Source organism: Cygnus atratus, chromosome 6 (assembly GCF_013377495.2).
Source record: "Cygnus atratus isolate AKBS03 ecotype Queensland, Australia chromosome 6, CAtr_DNAZoo_HiC_assembly, whole genome shotgun sequence".
In the NCBI taxonomy this organism is placed as follows: Eukaryota; Metazoa; Chordata; class Aves; order Anseriformes; family Anatidae; genus Cygnus; species Cygnus atratus.
The window spans coordinates 37,799,119-37,819,487 of NC_066367.1; the positions used below are offsets into that span (position 1 = coordinate 37,799,119).

Here is a 20,369-nt window from a genome sequence, read left to right on the forward strand (position 1 = left end):
TTCTGAGCAGGGCACAGGTGTTGCTCCTTTATGCTCACGTTTCGGAGCACGGACAGCTTGTTCTGCTCCTGCACAGGACACAAAACCAGGTAGCGCTGTGCTCATCTCGGGGACTTGTGAAGGCTGCCTCACTACAAAAAAGCAACGCAAGCCGCTGTGCTGTGGCGGCCAGCGGGCGTACAATGATAGGAAACAGAAGTTTGCTGCGATGGTGGGGGGGAGGCCGAGCAAGCTGTCAGCGGCAGGAAGCAGCTAGTTCTGTGGGGAGAGCATCTCAAACACAAAAATGCTGTGAGATGTGGCGTGTAGGTACACCTAACACAAGGGCTGTGAGATATGGCGTGTAGGTACACCTAATGCACAATGCTGTGAGATGTGGCGTGTAGGTACACCTAACACAAGGGCTGTGAGATGTGCTGTGTAGATACACCTAACACGGGTGCTGTGAGGCGTGCTGTGCGCTCACACCTCACACAAGCACCAGGAGGTGCGCTGTGTGCTCACACCAATTCGTGAACGTACACGGCCGGGGCACAACCGGGCACAAGAAGCAGGCGCCGGCGGGGCCCTGCCCTCACACCTGGCGGCGGTACCGGGCGGAGAGGCGCCACGGAGCGGCCGCCACCGCCGGCCCCTCACGGCGGTCGCTGAGGGGCGCTGAGGGGGCGGGCGGCGCCCAACGGCCGCGCCCTGAGGCGGGGCGGGAACGCGCACGGGGGCGGCGGCACGCGAGCGGGCCGCGCGCACGCGCGCAGGTAGGGGCGGAGGGAGCGCGCCGCCGCCGGCGCTCCGCCCATCCCCGGGAGAGGAGAGCAGAGGAGGGGAGGGGAGGGGGTGGGCGGGGCCTGTCGGGCGGGCGGCGTCCCGCGAGTGGCCCGCGCAGCTGTCAATCCGGGGCGGCGCGCGCTCGGCCGGCGTCGCGCGAGGGGCCTGGCGCGGCGGGGGGCTGGGGGGGGGGAGGAGGGGAGGAGGAGAGGGAACAAAAACAATCGGCCGGGCGCCGCCATCTTGGGCCGGCTCCGCACGCCGCGCGGTGAATGGGTCGCTATGAGAGAGCCACAGGGGAGCGGCGGCAGCAGCAGCGCTCCGAGGGCTGCTCCGAGCTGCCGCCCGCCCTCGGCAGGCTCTAGAGGCGGCCGCCGCCGCCCGCAGGGAACCCCCGGGCTCGGCCTTTCCGCCTCGGCGAGCCCCGAGCCGCGCTCCTGGACCGACAAAGTTGGGCTCCGCCGCGCCGCCGCCGCCGCCCGGGAGCCGAGGGGGTCGCGGTCGGGGGCCGAGCCGGGAGCGGGCCGGGGCCGGGGCCAGGGCTAGGGCAGGGCCCAGGGGAGCCCGGCCGGGGGCTCGGGGCTGTTCCGCGCCGCCCCGGCGACCTCTTTCCCTTTTTAATATATATATATTTTTTTTTTCTTTTTTTTTTTCCTCAAAAAATCCTGACTGGACCGAGGGGGAGACAACCGCCGTTGTGGTAGGGCGAGGGGAGGAGGAGAGGCGGCCGTGAGGGGTTGGCGAGCACACGGCCGGGGGGCGGCAGGGACAGGGGGACAGGGCACGACAGACGGCCAGGGGGACGGGACAGGGGGACAGGGCTGCCCCAGCCCCGTGTGCCCCCCCAGCCCCTTTCCTCCCTCAGGAGCTTCCCCGGGACTCGCCGCCCTCCTCCCCGGCGGCCGGGCGCTGCGTGCTTTTTGCGGCGTGTTTTTAATTTAATTTATTTCATTTTTTTTCGCCCTCTTCTCGTTTAAATACCAAATACAGACCCCCCCCCCGCCGCCCCCGGGGGAAGGGGATGGAGGTGTCTTAGGAAAAATTCCCCATTCCGCAGCCCGGGCTGAAGGCCGGCCCGGAGGGGGGCGATGAGCTCGGGCTGAGCGGCTGGGGACGTGGGGAGCCGGTGTCGGGGCCGGTGCCAGCCCTGGTGCTGCCCCTTTGCCGGTGCCAGCCCCAGCCCTGGTGCTGCTCCTCGGCACCCTCAGCAGCACCGCCACCCAACCCCAGCCTGGCCCACGTGCAGCCGCCGGCCTCCTCCCGCAGGACTCCTGACCCGTCTCTTCCTCGGAGGCTTTGGACGTTGGAAGGCGAAATGGAGCTGCTCTTCTTCTCCCAAACACTACATGTTGCGTAACGGGAGCCAGGACGAAAGCCCCGACCCGTGTGCTGGTCTCGGTACGACTCCCGGCGCTCAGCACCCACCGGGGATGCTTTACGGAGCTTGATGTGGAACAGAGTTGGAGCCTCTTCAGAGACTTCGTCGTGTCCGGCGGCTTAATTGCTGACTTCTTTTTCTTAGTGGATTCGTAACATACTTTTATGAATTAAATTTTGCCACTGTTTGTACAGAAGCCAAATGACACGTGTGTTTTGAAACACGGTTCCAAATATATCCAGCCCTGAACCTGGATTCTCGCTAGAAAGAGCCGGAGGGAGATCGTCAGTCTCTACATAAACCTGATTTTACTGTTTCGTGAACATTATCCTCTTTAGAGATGTTGCTGTAGATTGCTTTACAACTGTTCGGCAAGAAGGGGGATTTTCCAGCTTGCTGGACCCAGGAAACTGGATACTTAAAGTCACTTAAATGTTTTAACAGCATTGGAAAATGGGAGCTGCTACTAAGTTGGCGTTTGCTGTTTTTCTTATCTCTTGTTCTTCAGGTAAGTAAAAGTTGTTTTTGTCGCTTTAAATTTAAGGCTTTGGGGTCAGCACTGGAAAGTCAGAGGTAATTTTGTTGGTTAGGATGCGGCGGGAGAAAACACTTTTCCAAACGGCAGATGGTTTGGGGATGGCAGTAACTGTGAAGGCAGCAGCTGTTTTCGTCGCGATTCTTAAAAATGTCTAACGAGCACACTTCAGATGTGTGCAGCGCTTGGATTTCAGAGAAATCGTCAGCAACAAACGTGGAGACATAACCACCTAGTGTCACATCTGGTAACCTGGCAATGCGGTTATTAGTTTCATTTTTTTTTTTCCAAAATGAGGATAACCAAGCTGAAATACTCTTACCCCTTAATTTAGAGCTCTTGTTCTGGAGCGCTCAGTGGTGGATGGCCACCTTCATTGCTGCTTCATTAGTTTAGGATAGCCACTGTTGTGAAAGCATTCGCTCGTCCTTTGCTGATAGCAAGGGGTGTGCGCGTGTATAGGTGCGTGCACAGAAAGAGGCTGAAAGGGCACGCTTCCAGTTTCAAAGCAGTGATTTGTAACGCTTTTATCTCGCTGTTCGATATTTCACTGTCTTCGGGTGTGAAAGTTGGGTTTCAGATGCTGCCTGGTAGCTACCAAGCGTGGGGTGAGAGCTCCCGCCCGCTTGTTGAGGAGGAAAATCCTGGTAGCAACCAGTGGCTGGAGGAACTGGTGGTGTATTTCTACTCAGAGCTCGTCAGTTTCACAGAAAACCTGCCCTGAGCTGTGTGACAGCCTTAGTATTTGTTTAGATGGCAAACCTGCTACTTTCTGCTTACATTTTGAATGTCCATGGACTGGTCTGTGCGTTTACACTTTTTTTTTTTTGGCTTTCCCAGTGGCGTGCGAAGGTGTACTTGTTGATCAGTCCGCAAGCTGCCAGACAAGTACTCAGGTTTTCGATGTAACTGGTCTCAGGGAGTAATGAGATCTGTGTAACAATAGCTTTTAAAATTTCAGCGTTATAATGTACAGGATTCTGCTGAACAGTACGTTTTCTTGTGGTTAGTAAATGGATAGTCTAGTCTTATGTCTGTAGTGTTATTGATCAATTCCGTGTGGGCTTAAATGTGCTGTGAAATGGCGATCGCTGCCAGAAATAACCCCCCCAAATCCTTTCTGTTTTAACAGAGAAATAGCAGAACAGGTGAAGGACACAGCTCTTTTTTGGTTAGGGCACACCATTTATTGCTTTTGTGAGACAAAACATGATTTCTGACAATTTTGTTCTACCCTAGAAGACATCTTTCGTGTTTCCCTTTACTTTCACATTTCCCTTTACCTTGTTTTTAAGTGACTTAAATAACAACATTCCTCTTAAATCAGGAACATCCTCTACAGGGAAACTTTTCTTCGTCTCAGTGACAGTTTCTGAAAGGCTTGGTGCCATCTGTTCTTCACGTCTCTCTCCCTTCCACATCCTTCTATTAAGATCCTTTTGCCTAGAGCATAGAATAGTGATCTTGTTGACATTGCCATATTAAAAAGAGCTGTTAAGCAACAAAGTCTGGCTTTTCTTTAGGATTTCTTGCTCATCTTGGTAAGACAAAGCGATTGTTTCTCTTGCCTGTGAAGATAGAAATAACCGTTGCTAAATGACCAAGGAACTGGCTGCAATTCGAGCTGCGATTTTCCTAGTAATGACATTGTTTTGGTGGCTGCTCCAGTGTTACACGTCAAGTATTCCAGCATTTAATAATACAACTGCTTTCTACTCTAATACTTGGAGTGTTAGTTTCTGCAGTCCTGCTGTAGGTGTAAACATGAATAAATTCCCAGGGAGCTGTTGTTTTTGCGATCGCAATCATAAGATTATGTAAGCTTTTAACGTGAAGTACAGGCACTTGGAGTAGTGTTTCTTCTGGTCACCGTGACTCGGTTAGGTTCAAAATCGCATCCGATCGATTCACTCTAACATCGTGATCGGAAGAATGACTTCCCTGGAAAAAAAAAAAACTCTCGAGTTGTTTAAGAGTATTGTCAGTGGTGGAAGAACTCCAGGAGTTCAGGTGTGAAGGGGTCTGGTTGTCTTCGCCTTGTGCGTGTTGGGTGCTCGGGGCCCGGGGCTGGGCTTCTGCCCTGACCTGTTTGCTGCGTGTGCCGCAGCTATCTTCTGCGGTTGTTTCCCCAGCCCGTGAGTACCCGTGTTCTTTAACTGGGTGAAAACGGTCTTGTTCTAGGCGGTGGGCGTGGAAGTGGGCTTCAGTTTGAAGGCATTCTATTTTATTACCTATAAACTCCTACATGAAACGCTGTGAATGCCTTTCAAATGTATAGGAATGCCCAGGGAATTACATCTGATAATCTTTGCTGAGAAAGTTTTAAATATCGTAGTCAGAAAGTGGAAATACTGCTAAAGAGCACCTGTATTACGTTACTGGAGTTTATCCAGGTATCTACAAACGCTGTAAACGTGGACGTAGGGTTGCACCCCTTTGTGCTAACTGAAGAGAGTGAGATGAACGCGCAGTAAGTAAACGCCAAAGTGCCCCTGCGCATCGGTTCCCTGCGCATCCCCTCATATACTTTTTATCTCTCTCTATATTTTTGACAATGAAAAAGCAACTCTGAAGTAAGAAAATACTTTTGAACAACTGAATGTGCTTCCTGTGCCTCTGCTGAGGCAAGGCAGTCGGTGGGCTGAAAAGAAACCCAGTAAATGAAGTGGGGTTTGGTGAGGAACGCTTCCCTTCAGATGCTGCCTGGGCTCTCCCCAGCCCGAGGAAGTGTTGCCGTGTCCTACCCTCCATGATCGCTGAGCTGTTCATTATGAAATTTGGGAGTAGAGCGTATGTGTGCCTAGGCAGCTTTCTCTGCTGTTTCGGACCGTCCAGCCCGTGTATTGAAAATGCTGGGCGAGGTGGGAGCAGTGGGTTGTCCTTAACCCAGGTCTGCTGTTGTGGGCGCTCCAGTTGTGAATTCCTCATGGTTGGTTGTTGCTCTTACACCTTGTATCTCCCAAACCTCCTCTCCTCTGTTTGAGTGCCCTGCTCTGTCTGGGGGGCCTGGGAGGCCGTCAGCGGAGGAGTTTGCCTGCTTTAAGTCTCCTCCAGGGGACCAGACCTCAGTTTGTTAAAACTCATGTGAGCGCGGTTCGTGCTAGCAGTCGCTGAAGCTGAAGGAAATGGTTCAGAAACATCCTGCTCCTGTCCCCCCAACACCAGGTCAGCCTCGAGCCTCTCAGAGGGCCTTGAGCGGTTTTTCTAGAGGAAATGACAAATCAGAGGTACCTTTGTAGCTAGAGTAGTATTTTCACTGCATGGGGAACATTTTATTCTTTGATTTTCCTTTTATTCTCCCTGTCTCACACCAGCTGTTAGTAGGGGAAATTACTCCTTTCCCCAGGCATCTAGCTGGCACTGCTGGAGCCAAAGATACCGCGACAGGCTCGGAAGCTGAGTGCTCAGGTACTCGGGAGGAATTGAGGGGTGGGAGATGAGACTTCCTTTGCTTAATTTTACTACTGTAATGTTGTTTTTTTACAGTCATCTCATTGTGAACTTCGCAGCACTTGAAAATCCTGCCCAAAGGTTAGCAGTGGTGTTTGTGGAGTTGTCTCTGCTGGTAGGTTCTCTGCAAGCCGTGCGTGAGCGCGGTTGGACTCTAACCTGATTGCAAGGCAGGGCAATAAAACACTTCAGACTTAGTACGACTTGTAAAACAAAGTCCTGCTCAAGTTGCCTTTTTTTAACCAGTGTGTGCTTTCTTTCTTTTTTTTTGTATCAAGTGTGCTGGGGTATTCCCAGTGACAACAGCCTTGATGCTCCTGTTCAGAGCAGGACTTGTAAGTCTGCTTTATGCTGCTTCCAAGCGTGGATCCATTTCCATGGATGTGAACGTAATGCTGTTCACAAAACGTTTTGGCTCCAGGTTGATATTAGACCTTGAGAAACAGAATTTTGATCTATAACCAATGCTGTATAATCTGCCAGTGCTTAAGTTTACAAACCCTAAACCTTCTAGGTTATGAAAAATACGTGAGATGGTGTTAACTTTGCCTTGGAACATATAAACATGGTTCTAGTAGAACTCCGCTTGACAAATGTTTCAAGAGAGGTGCTGCTGTCTTGGTTTTACTAACACGCTTATCCTTCAGATACAAACCTTCTTTTCATAGAGAAGTAAATAAATAAGCTAATGCTTATTTAATGCTAGGTGCTGTGTAAATGTGAGGGGAGGGGGAAAGGTTTATGTGTGAGGGAAAGGCTGTTTTATCTTAAATAGGGGTGCAAGAAAGTAATTATTGCTATTGTGAATAATAGTTTTCAGTTGGTTTGAATGGGCAGTATTGGAATGCCTTTTTTCCCCTATCTTGCCGCAATTTAGGGGAAAAAGCCCTTCGAGTGGTGTGTTCAGATTGTAAACAAGGATAGAAAAATAACTTCTTTTTTTCCCTGTTTAACTATAGCAGTTCATTTTTCTCATATCCTGATTTAGTTTAAGGTAGGGGGAAAAAATCGCAGCAGCTCCAATGTTTTTTGTTCTTGGTGATTCCACCTTCTCTTCCAGCCTTTGCCTCTTACGCTTCTGGTTTTGAGGGTGCCTGGCTTCCAATTCCCATAGCCTATTTCTCTTTGAAATTGGAATTCACTTCTCTTTCAAGTCATAGTTGCCAAGTTTGTATGTATAGTCCCTAGGTATCTTAAGAGGTGGTGGTAACGTTTTTGTTACAACACAGACAAATGAGATGGATACAATATGGAAAAGTATTTTGGAGACCTGTGATTCAGAGATTTAGCAAGTCCACCGTATTTATCCTTGGGAATCATCTAGAGAATAATTGTTACAACGCAGGCTGTAAAAAGATAGAGGTTGACAAGGAACTTGGTTGTAGGAGAGAGTCCTCGGTGAAGGGGGATGCATTTCTACCACTTAATTAACAGAAAGCAGATTAATGCAAATGCCTGCTTTAGCTGGTTGGTGGAATACATGGTCTGTTAGCTATCTGATGTTCCTGAAAATGAGAACTCTTTAAAAAAGATCAGGAAAATTGCATATTTTACAGCCAAGTTCTTGTGTGATGAAATCTTAATGTGTTTTTGTTGCCTTGGTGCTTAAAATTCAGCACATCTTATTTCCTCTGATTTCCATATGGAAATTGAAGTGTTACTGCATGCCAGTGACTTTATGTGGCATCTCTTCTCTTCTCTCCCCTACAGTGTCTGGGTGGTGGTGGTGTTTTTTTCTTAGAAACAGTTTGCAACTACAGCGCCAAGCAGCAGAGCGTATTTAGGCGTAATCCCACAGAGGATGAATATTTACTGCCATTCTGTTTACAGTCATGTCTTTGTGGCTAGGACTCCCAAACGTATGTTAGATGCACCAAACACTTGAATCTCTCGTGGAAAGAGCAGAGGAGAAGGGTTTATCTGCTGCGGTAATTACAGCTAAGGCACCGTTCCTTAATGCTTCCACGGTAAAGTAGCTCTTCGTGAGGAAGGTCAGCATTCATGGTTTTCTTCTGAATTTGTTAGAGTAGGAACTGGAAGCAAGGAGTCTGGCTAGGGAAAAAAAAAAAAAGACAATTCGCTTACTAACTGGAGGCATAAATCTTTGGTTATGTGGTTAGAGGTATTTGAAAAACACGTGGAAATGCAAGAAGCAGCTGTGGGAAGGCTGCCTGTTGCTGCGGCCAGAAGCAGTTTGAGGTAGCCCCGGTGGTGTTATTAGGGTGGGATCTGCTGAGGCTGGGTATTGGAGGTGTGAGGAACGTCTTCGTGCCCACCTCTACTTGGGTGCTGTCAAAAAAGCTGAGTTACGTTAAAGAGTTTGGTGAAAGAACGCATGTTCTGTTTTTATCTTTTTCTTAACTTCTGTTCCATGGTTCTGCCAAATTAATTCAATTTCTAGACTCACAGTGAAGGAAGGATGAGCAGGATGGCAGCCTTCAGCTCTGCTTTTGCAGCTCTCTTTGTGCTGACCCTTTCAATGCAGCGGGCCACTGTTGCTCTCAGGTAGAAGCTCTGTTATGGAGAAAATGAGCGAGTGACGTACTTCAGATCGCATTGATGCCAGCCGCGGTGTGAGTGACGGCTGTGTAACCTAAAGGCTTGGTGACCTCACAGTGTAGCACTAATTTCAGTGTTATTCTTGAGTTCTTCACAGAGGAGGTTTGCTAGTAACTTAAACTTCACTGACTTGGCCTTCATACCATGCTGACTGCCTTTAGTAGGAAAGAAGGCCACACGTCCTTGAAGTAATTTAAGTAGCTGCTTATCACCTTCTGTATTTCCGCAGAATCATACAATCGTCCAGGTTGGAAAAGGCCTCTAGGATCACCTCGTCCAATCTTTAACCTAGTACTGACAAGTCCACCACTAAACCATGCTAATAAGTTCTGTACCTACACGTTTCCTGAAGACCTCCAGGGCTGGTGCCTCAAGCACCTCCCTGGGCAGCCCATTCTGTTGCTGCACAACCCTTTCAGTAAAGAAATTTCTCCTAATATCCAACCTGAACCTCCCCCGGTGCAACTTGAGGCCACTTCCCCTCGTCCTATCACTTGTAATTTCGTTAAGGTATAATTTCCAGCTTAAATTCTAAGGATTTGTACGAAGCTGTACTTAGGTGGTAATTCAGTTGGAAATGCTGTAATTGTAAAAGGAACCCCATGTACACTCTTAATGGTGATGGGCATGCGAGAAGTTCCAAAATACACCAAAATGCTTTTATTAGTGTTTCATTACAAGCGGGAAACATTGTCTCTAGTTAGGGAATTCAACTGACCGAAGGGCAGGGTAGTTGGGAAGAGTCAGTGCTTTAGGAATGCTAGGTCTTGGGTAAAATTAGGCAGAAGAATATTTCTCAAATTCTTCTGTTCCCCTAGCTTTGAGATGGCCAGCAGTTGGGCTGAAAATGAACATTGCATTGGGCACTTACAAGAGCTCGGTATCGCTCTCTAATCTCGTTTTGTTGTGTGCCCAAGGGAGGCTGTCACAGCTGGGAAAATTCCACTGTCCCCAGAATGCTGACAGCAGGTGAGTGGCGTTTTGCTGGTTTAATTGTTAACTCGGATGCGCTCTGAGGCTGATACCTGAGAAGTGACTCGAGACATCCAGTTTCATTGAAAGGTTTTCTTTTCAGAAAACGTCTAACTTTATTTAAACAGAATCAGAATCTTTGCTCAGAATGTGGTTGCTTTTCTCTAGCTCTAATGCTCTGTTTTCCATCGCAAAGTGGCATGCGTTCGGCGTATTGTTGCCCTTTCACCAGGAAGGAGTTGGTCTTTAAACCTGCAGCTGCGTGGTTCCTTGTGCCAGCTGGAGTTGTAAGTTGGATGGGTATCTCCATCCTTTTTAGAAATAGAGAAGGGGGAAAAAAGGTGGTCAAAGCGTTTATGGTAGGATTTCTGTATTTTCTGAAAGGTACCAAGCTTTTTCTGAGGATAGGTAAACGTGCAGCTTGTATTCTGGAAAAAATGGAGCAGGGGAGGCAACGTGGTGACTTCACGGTGATTGACGGCAGCCCTGAAGAGCGTTTTAGAGACGGTCTGCGACTTGTTTCTGAACCTGTTAGTGAATGGGGCTGCAGAGCGAGCCCAGATCGCTGTCAGTGCTCAAACTGAGCCACAGTCCTGCTTAGCAAATGTAACGGGGGGCACAACGCAAGCCCGTGCGCTTTGAGGCCAGAAGAACACTCGCAGAGCCATGTTTAGTGTTGTTTTTAAGGTAATTTCATCATAATGGCTCTGAATGGAAACGGGAGCTTCCTCTTTGAAATAACTTCAGAAAAATCACAGGGGTGTGGGTTAATATGATGAAAAATCGTAGGGGTGTGGCTTGGGTCCTTGGGGGTCACCTCCAGCATCCTGCTCAAAGCAGTGCCTCGTCCGCCGAACCCGCAGGCTCCTTTCTGAGGGGGCTGTGTCCCCGGGCTCTGCTCTTTGCCTTTGTCCTTGTTGCATTTCACAGGGCTCATGCTTGGCCACCCCTGCAGGCTGCCGAGGGGACATCGCTGCTGCCGAGCACCCGTGGGTGCTGCGTGGGCCCTGGGGGCTGCCTCTGGTGGTTCGGTGTTTGGCCTCCTGCTCCGGGTGCGTCTCTTCTGCTCCGAGCACACGCTATAGCTGGACCTTGACCTTCATTTACTGACTTGCGTAGTTGATTTTAAATTCACTGCAGCAGTTTCCTTCTGTGTGGTGGCTTACAGCCTGATGGTGAGGAGGTGGTTTTTGGTAGGTGAAGCTGCAATAGCATGACCTTATTTCTTACTTTTTCAGGTCCAGAGTTTTAATCTCATCTACATAACACTAATCTCTAGTCTCTAAATACCACCTAAATGATAGCAGCGGTCTTTAGCTGGTCTGTTGTGTTTTGAATACTCAGATTTCAATATCAGCACTTAAGATGAATTTGAATCAGTCTTTAAAAGCAGTGTTTAAATATAACTGGTCTCTTCATCAGGCCTGTTAACATGTGAAGCTTTCCTTCGAGGAACGGGAAAGTTGCTCATAAACAGGGACGGGGCTGAGTTTTGTTGTTCAGCTATGCTGTTAAGTGTATGAGACAAAATTAAACTTTGCAGTAACTGTTAATTTTAGACAGTTTTGGTAGTGTTTGTCAGGAGATGGTACAGATAGTTCTCTCCAGCTCAGAGCAATTACACGATGGAAGTTTTTTCTTCAAATATTTCCATGTTTCAGGGTTGAAAAAAAAAAATAAGGCTGTGAAAGTTGCTATAGTTCTAAATTGCATGCAGTTGTTTGAATCAGTGTACTTTTAATACGAAATTAGACCAGCTATTTTTCACTTGTTCATCAGGCTACTTTAGAAGTAGCCTAGAGAAGACCATTGCTTGAATATTTTTGTTTTAGTCTGCTCTTTAAAGCGAGGGAGTCTGTTTCGTGAGTTATCCCTAGGTATTACCGTACATCCTTCCATTTAGCACAAAGCCTGTCAAAAAGCTGCTTTTAAAAGGCTTTTAAAAATGTTATGGCTTGATTAACTTCTGTTTAACGGCAGGTTGTGGCATTTACTGGGCTGAAGGAAAAAAAAAACTGAGCCTCATCTAACCTTACCCATATAGAGTAGTACAGATCCTGATTCGCTCTTGTGTACTACGAGAAGGATCTGAAACCACGAATAACCTGCAGGGTGGTTAGTAAAACCAGAAGCTGTTGTTTTTCCCAGCCCTGCCCTTGTCCCCCAGCCCCTCTCCCAAACCAAACAACCAGCCTGCACCCTCGGGACAGCCTCCCGAAGTGTGGGGCAGTTTGCACAGAGTCATCTGTCCCCGCTCACGTGGCAAAACCCCGAGTCCGCGCCCTGCTAGGTCGGAGGCTTTCAGGGAAGCCGAGAGCGCTCAGGTCTCACTTCCTCTTCCACGGGGAACGGAGTGGGTCCCTCGTCGAAAATGCGACCCTTCAGTGTGCAAATAGCCTTGCTCTGTGGTTTGGAAACGCTCTGGTGGATGGCAATAAAGCAGAACTCGTTTCAGTTGGCTTTTGGCCAGCCAAAGCAGGAGTCGTGCTTTTGACAGGTTGAACTTAAATCCCCTTTTTGTCCACTTTATAGGATGGATAATGACTCTTGTCAACTACTGATTTTTAAACCTGATTTAAGGATATTTTTTAATAAGATAGTTGCAGCGATTCAGAAAACACATCTGAATGCTGTTGGGATATCTGGTGACGAATGTTCAGGAGCTTTTGTCTGAGGAAGGAAGAAGGATTTAGTTAGTCCTTGTCCTCTTGTGTCCCACCAGAATGTGAGGGCAGCTTTTGTTCGTACCTAGCGTCCCCGTACTGTGCTTTTGAGTCTATCTACACGGAGGCTGTACATACATAATTTACGAAAAAATAGATTTAAATCAGTAATCCTGCTCCTCGAGTTGGGAACAGTTATGATCAGAAGGAAAATCATCTGTGGCGTATCCTGAGGAGAACCATCTTCAGCAGCCTGTCAGGAGGATTCAGCTATAAAAACAGATTCGGTTTTTGTGTTCTTTTTTCATCTCAAGCGCTGAGAATACGTACCCAAAGTGCTAAATGGTGGTATTGATGTTACTCGAAGGATCTGCGAGAACAGAAATGGAATAATCCTTGGATTTTATGTAATCGGTGATGAGTAAATGTTAGAATTTGGTGGAACATGTAATCCTACAGTTTTGGAAGGAGATTGATGCCTAATAGATTGCGATGAGCTTTTTTTAGTTGGGTGGGTGACTGATGGAGATTTTCTAGAACCTTGCTTTGCCAGTTTTTCTGAAATTTAGTAATCCCAGAAGCTTTGCCCTCTCCATTATTGTAAGTATTTTGGTGTTGGAAGCTCTTTCATTTGCAGTGAAACCAAGGAGTGGTGTCTGCAGAAAACTGATCTGTAGTTTTCACTTCAGCGTAATCATCTTGTGAGTTTGGTTTTGATGGACCTTCAGGATATTTACGTGCTGACAAGGTGTGTTGTAGAGGAGCTTGAATTGGTCATCTGAACTTCATGCTCTCCTTCCCTGTGTCATCTTTCTAGCCACAGTCAGCCCAACACTTGGCCAAGAGAGCAGCTGTTTGCAACTCAGTGCTTGCCTAAGAGAACCATTACAAAGCACAGCTGGACACGTTGACCATGCAGTCGGTTGTAGGCTTGGAGAACTCTTGGAACGTCGCTAATAAACTGCAAACCTTTGTTGCAGATAAGTCGAGTCTCCCATGTGTCAGACTTCACTTGTTCAGGCCGTCATTAGGCAGGACAGCCAAGTAGGAAAAGTCATTTGGAAGCAGAGGCTCGGTAATGTAACGAGTTGCAAAAGTAAGCCAACAAAGTAGATGCTTTTTAATTGCTCCTCCAGTAGTTCCGTCAGCTCTATAAAGCAGCTAATTAGGTTCTGCTTGTCCAAAAGGCTTGTTCCAGTTGCTCCAATTGTTAGTGCTGACAGCCAGTATCTCTTCATGTAGCCATTCAGGCTCATTTGTCCTTTTTTAATCTAAATCAGTTTAGATATTTTTTCTTCCCTCTGAAAAGACCATGTTGCTCAGTGTGGTACGAAGTTATATATGATAAGTTAAATCTGTTCTTTTCCCAGGCACCTTTGAAGTGTCATTACTTAATTTCTATTGTATGGCACTCCCAAATTACATTTCTAGCTTTAGCTAGCTTCTCTATTTGACATAGCGTCAAGACTTCACGAATTTTACATAATGAAAAATATTACATTGTAAGTCCTTTCAGTGTTGGAGTCTTGTGGTAGTCAGCTTTGATTTATGTAGGACATGGACTGAAAATGGATCGGAGGACTGGGAGAGCGACAGTTCCTCTTTCCTGTGTCTTCTTCCTCAGCCACGTACCTGCTCGGTGGTGGAGCTCTTTGCTGTTGGTTCAGCCCTCGTTGCTCTCTGACGTTGTGCTGGGCTGATGAAGTTCATTGAACCGTCAGAAGTGACCTGGAAGAATTGTAAGTGGCTTTCTGCAAGCAGTATGAAATGAGGACCAGAGCTGGGGTAAAAGAGGAGTGTGGAAGGAGATGGGTGGGACGAGGGCTGGCAGTGACTCGGCATGAATTGACCTAGGAAATGAGTTGTCCAGGGGCATGATGTCAGGGTTCAATAGGACTGTTCTCTGTACAGACTGGGCAAGAAAGGAAAAATGACAAAAATAATTATCTTTGCTAATAACAACTTTAAAAAGAACTTGCTTCACTTTTTTGGGGTGGTTTTGTGAACCACAGTGCATGGCTGTTGTCGCAGGATTTTCTCCTCCCTTCTGTGGACGAGTTAGGCTTGCGTATGAGAGCAGGCAGGGTTGGAGCAGTGCACGCTCTCACTGTCGTCGTTCAAATGAGCTGCACTCTCTTCCATTGCTCTGGCAGGCATTTCAGAGGTAGTGGAGGGCAACGTTCCCATGCTTCCAGAGCGGTGCAAACTGGTGGAGCTGGAGCCTGCCTCTGGGCAACCTGAGCTAAAGGAACCGGTGATAAAATTCACTTCCATCTCCCAGGTTCACAGGTAACAGTGAGGTAGGAACGAAGTAAGAGGTGCAGGCTACAGTGAGCTATGAAATCTAGTTATAGCTCAAGTTTAGGCAAACAGTTCTGAAAGCCTGTTTGCCACATAATCTTAGCGGTGTTAGTGTTTAGTGTTAGTTTGTGGTCCTTGAATTTTAGCAACAAGTTGTCCTAGAAACGTACCCTCAGCAGGCAGGCACAAACTTTATGCAAGAAGTCTGGTAAAGATTGGCTTCAAGCGGAGAACAGACAGCCCTCAAAGATCCCCAAAGGATGGGGAAAAATACAGTAGAGGTCCTTAAAGTGATGCATCTCGTTTGCTATAATGACTGAATGCACGCAGTTCAAAACACTAAGCACGGTAATCACACGTAGAGAAGAATAGCTCATCTGGTGATTTATTTTTTCATGCCAGCTAAGCAGCCCTAACACTCAGCGAGTCCTCTCGGACTAAGGACATGGTGATCCTGGCCGTAACCACCCGACCTGTAAGCATCTCCCAGCTTCCATAAGCATGGGGCCACTCGTCAGAAGCAAGGTGCTGTTACTGCTCGACCCGCAGTGTCCCTGAGGCAGGTGAACACGCCAACCCCAGGGTGATCAGGCATGCAAAGCGGCTATAACTGAGCTGGCAAAAGCCATAAAGCAGGGAAATCTTTAGACAGCAGGGCACACGTCCTGCAAGAGACAGGTGTGGCCCCATGAGAAGTCAGGGTGGTGGGGAGACACAGATACTTGCAGTTCAGCTGCTCACGAGGCTTTGCGGCAGCTACCTGAACTGTTCAGCCTTTTGTTTCTCTGTCTCGGAGAATAACTGTCAGGCTTTTCTATGGCTGCTCAGCATCATGTGGCTTTTTAACCTTCTCTGGAAGTCCACATGATGACTTTTCCCATACTGTAATCCAAATATCAGCAGCAGATGTAAGAGATAAATTGGCCTCCAGTAGCGGTGTTCTCAATTTCTGAATAAAGCATGACTAGAAGTCCCTATCACTTTCAGAAGCATGGAGGAATCTTACCTTAGGTATGATCTGAAACCTGACATCTTTGGGATTTTTCCCCATCTGTGGTCTCTTCCAGCTGAGCCCAAAACCAGCCTCCCTTTTAGGGAAGGATGAAGCTGATGTCCTGAGCCCAGGCCGTTATTGTCCACATCTGTTCCTTTGCCTGTTTCAAACTGACAGTGAAGTTTAAGTTTCTGCTTGGGTGAAGCAGAATTTTTAACCCCTTTCTCTCCTGAGGTGATGGCTTCTGCTAAGCACATCTAAGCTAACTTAAGGACTTATGCCACCAGAAAGTGAAGGCCTCAATGTATGTTTTCTGTTCACCTTCCCTCTATTCTCCTGCTCCTGGGAGCATAATCTTATTTATACCTTTGTATTCATCTCCGTGGATTGTCCCTGTCCCTTTGAGAAGTGTTTGTTGCTGAGGTTTTCTGGAATTTGGGGAGCTACGGATGATGCTGGTAAGTTCTGGAGGAAGGACAAGATAATGGCACTGGAAGCCCACACAGACAAGGCACTGGTGAGATCCTTTTCCAAGCAGACTCAGAACATTAAGTGGGCAGGGAATGCTTTACCTCTTTACTTACACTGGTCTTCAGCCAGCTTGGGACATCGAAGCAGTCTCTTTTGTGCAAGAAAGGGGGCAGATTGATTGCAGGCTGCCAGAGAGTTGCACCTACAGACACAGAGGTTGAGACAAATGGAGATGCGTGGCTGTAAATTTCCATGGTCAAATAATTATCCTAATGTGGAATCTGACTGCTCTGAGGCTGCTGAGGTGATGAATGCCTGGGCCCCCTTTTTCTGAGCTGCTGAGCTCTCAAACAGTAAGCTTTTATGCACAATTTCCAGAGCTTTCACGTGTCTTCCCCTGGAGGGTGAACTCTTCTCTAGTATGTGCTTTCCCTCAAAGGAAAAAAAAAACCTCTTGATAATCTAAGGGGATGGCCTTAAGCTTGGAAAGGATGGAGTGGATGGAGGTATCAAGCCTAGGAATTCAGCTGTTGTTGGCAGGAACTTGTGTTCCTGCTCTGGGTTGCATGTTGATTTGCTCAGGGCAGCTCTCTGCAGTTAAGAGTGCCATGTTCCTCTGCTGACTGTACAGGGAACTCGGATACCTAAGTTCATGGCATTAAATCGCGTTACAGAGGATATTTGGGAACCTTCAAAGCTGTAATGGTACGCTGCCACGGCACTTCTCAGCCCCAGGCCCCCATGGTCTTGGTCTGAACAACAACGCACCAGACAGATCGTTTTCTGACCTCCAGCAGAAAGGCTCCATCTCGGTATCTCTGCATAAGTGACCAAATAATGCCAGAGAAGAAACAAAGGCGGTCTGAATGTCACATCTGCCTTACTGTTACCTCACCAGTCAACACATTCAAGAGGAAGGTGGGTGTCAGTCTCTCCTTGGTGAAGAGTGCTACGCAGAAGAGCAGTTGCTGTTGCTGTTCAGCTACTGATTTACCAAGTATCTGTTGACTGTGCTGACTAGCTGCAGGTAATCATTATCCTGTAAAACCAAAAAGAAAAACCTAACCACTTTTGTTCTCATTCAAAAAGGCTACTCTCCTGTCAATCATAACCAAGTGCCTAAGAAACTGTCTCACTAAGTACTCCTCCACTACTGCAGAAGAAACAGCTTGAGCAGGCAAGGCAGGAGAGCTCTCCCGTAACCTTTTTGGCAGTTGTGAGGCTTTGATGTTCTTCTGGACTGCCAGGAGAATTTACTGCTGAATGAATTCCTTACTTGAGACAAGAGAAACACCTGTTCCTGCCTGAACAGAAGGACTGCTCCATCAAAGAACATCTGGCACTATAAGCCCTTAAACTACTGTTTATGGCTTCCCTTTTCCTTTAAGGTACTCCTAACACAGCTTTGGAAGTGTAGGTCTCTTAAGAAGGTAAGCACCAGTGTGGCAGGGATTGCTGGCTACCTCAAAGGAGGTATTCTGCACTCAGAATGCATCCTCCTGCCCCTCGGTACCTGCAGAGCCTCTGTTTTACTGTGAAGGAAACGTGTTCTCCTTGTTTTCTAAAACAAACATACCATCTAGGAACAGCAAGTTAAGCCTGTGTGTGTATATACACATATAAACCAATCCAAATTAAATGTAAACAACTAGAAATCCGATAACTGCATTTAGGGGTGCTCTGGGGGCCAAGCACCGTGATAGCTTGGCTCTTGTTCCTGTTCAGCCTGCTGGCCAGCTGCTTCACCTCGCTTCCAGTGAAGTGATCAGTGAAGATTCTTTATGCAAAAAACATGTATTTATTAACTATGGGTAATTAAACTCCAGAACTTGCTTCAGAACATACGGAAGCTGAAAATGATTCAGGGGTGGACAAATTGATGGAGGATGGTTTGTTCTGAGGTACTGAAACGTGGTCTTGGAGGCAGCCTCCAGATGAAGTAACTCCAGATCCTTGAAGACTCCTTCCCAAAGCCTTTGGGTAATCCTCCAGTTAAGGCTGCCTGATGCTTTTGAAACATCCCCCTCCTTGCTTTGGGGTTCAGTTCCATCTCCCAACAGGCGCCATATAAATGGGCCTTCTGCTGAAGGCAAATGGTCTTCCTCCTGTTCCTCCTCATCCCGCCGGCCTCGGGCCGGGCCCTGTGGCTGCGGCAGAAGGGTGGCAGTTGGGTCAGCAGCCAGGGCCTTGTGCAAAGTTCACCCTGCCTCCCTTTGGGTGTTGGCAGAAGTTAAACTGTAGCTCGTGCTTCGCCTGGGGCTCGGCTGTGGTCTTGTGAAGGGGCCTTCGGGGCACGGAGGGGACCGACAGTGGAAGTAGGGCTGGTGCTGGGCAGCTCGCCTGGCCTGTGGGTGTGCTGGAGATCCTGGCAGGGGTGATGTCTGAATGGTCTTCAGACTCTGGGTGTTTGAAACACCATCAGAATAGCCAGTGAGCATGCTGCTTGCTCTTAGCTTGCTGCTGTGAGGTGACTTCAGTCACGGTGGCAGGGAGGACATTGCAAATGATACAGGGTAATCCAAAATAACTACATCCTGGGTTCTTCTTAGATTCCTTTAACATGTAGAATCCTCTGCTTCTGCTGGTTCTTTATTGCCAATATAGTCTGAGTGAAATAGGCTAAAATTACTTTATGCGTAGAGATAGGGTCTTCATCCTGTGTGCTGGCGTAACTCCTGAGGTCAAGGAGAAGCTCTGCTGCCAGCTTGGTCAAAGCCGTGGCTGGTGCACAGTGGTCTTGGTGAGTCTTATTTTCCCAAATGCCATGGAACCAGAAACCCCTACAGTTACTCAGTATTAGCTCACGGTGTAGTCCGTAAAGAGATACTTCTCTGCCTCCATCAGCAGTGGGTGGAATGCTATTTTTAAGGAGGTTTGAGGGAAATTATTATTTGCAAGCAATGATGTAACTTCTACCATGGCTTAAGGTAGAGATTGGGAAGTCCTACTGAATTTGTGCTTCCTAGAAGATGGCATTAATAGGCAGAATTACAATTTAAACTTTATTCTGCACAAAGGGATACAAAAAAACTTTAGAACTGTCTTCTTCCTCTCCAACTGGAAGTGTCTGATTTTCTGGTGACCTCTCGAGTGCAGTTGAAGACCTCTTAGCAGATGATCTGCCTGGTAGATGCTCCCAGAAATAAACCCGTGGCATATACCTGCTGGTGTCTTTGTCCTCCTGTCTGTGATGCACCGGAGGGACGGGGCAGGGGGAGTTTGTACGGAAAACATGTTCAAGGAATCCTGCTTGAGTCTTTCCGAGCGTGGAACTTGGTGTTTGATGGCCTAGTTTAAGACTCTGACCTGTCAAAGAGTGGAAGGAAGAGTTTTAATGTAGTGGTAACATTCATGTTCTGGCTTTTGCTGGGTGCTTGAATAAGAAGAATAAGGTCAAAATCATATCCTAAAGTGCCTTCAGGATTTCAGGTCAAGAGATGTCATTTCCTTAATTGTTAATTTAGAAGAGGAATTAACTTCTAGTAGCACTTCTGGTGTTTCCAGCTGGAAGCCTTTGGTTGTGTGGTGGTGTTTTTTTCCGCCATGTACGTGCCTGATTCAAACACAGATTTCTGGATTTCCTTTTTGCATTTGCAGCTTGATGATAAGTGTCAAAACCTGCGAGTTTTCTTTATGTAGCCATGGTGTTACTGCTTTTAGGGCAGGTGGTTCATTCCTTATTCCACTGGAAAGAAAAAAAAAAAGGTAATTGTTACCTGTGAATGAACCCAGCTAGATGGGTGGCTGGTGGGCAGCGGTGCAGTGGGCCGCCTGGGGGGATCGCCGCCAGCTGCACCGGGGCTTTTTGTGCTTCCCCGGGAGGGCATCGGGTGCTGTTCCCCATGGGAATGAGCCTTATTTCTTCCCAGGAATGTGAGGAGGTTAAGATGCTCCTGAGACTCGTCGGGGTAAATGTCAGTGGCATAGCCATATTGTTCTGACATGAAAAAATAATGACCAGCTAATAGAAATTGGATTCTGTATGGTTGCAGTATGATAGAAACTAAATTTTCTCTTCTAGATACAACCCAAAAGTGGTCTGTCTAGTTCTAATTATTGTCGAGTTTATCTAATTAAAATTAGGCATGGTGAGAGTTTCTACAGCCAAAACCAGTTCCGTGTTTTTGAAGATGAATAGCCGAGCTCTGAGAGCGCCTCGGCAGTGCTCTTTCAGTGTGTACGATTTCCTGCTTTACATGAATACTTCTCTTTTTCCTGACATCGTTGTGGTGGAACACATCGCATAGGCAAGTGAAACAGCTGAGCAGGATGAGATCGCCT

The 20,369-nt window shown here is 47.6% G+C and overlaps 1 protein-coding gene across 1 annotated transcript in view; it reads left to right on the top strand.

The window, feature by feature from the left end:
• The first annotated feature begins 1,247 nt into the window (after positions 1–1,247).
• Positions 1,248–20,369, top strand: part of ACVR2A (activin A receptor type 2A) — a 62,398-nt gene continuing 43,276 nt past the window's right edge. The window contains exon 1 of the mRNA XM_035556040.2: positions 1,248–2,651. Coding sequence (XP_035411933.1) covers positions 2,597–2,651 — 55 coding nt within the window. The 5' untranslated portion in view covers positions 1,248–2,596. The remainder of the gene's footprint in view (positions 2,652–20,369) is intronic.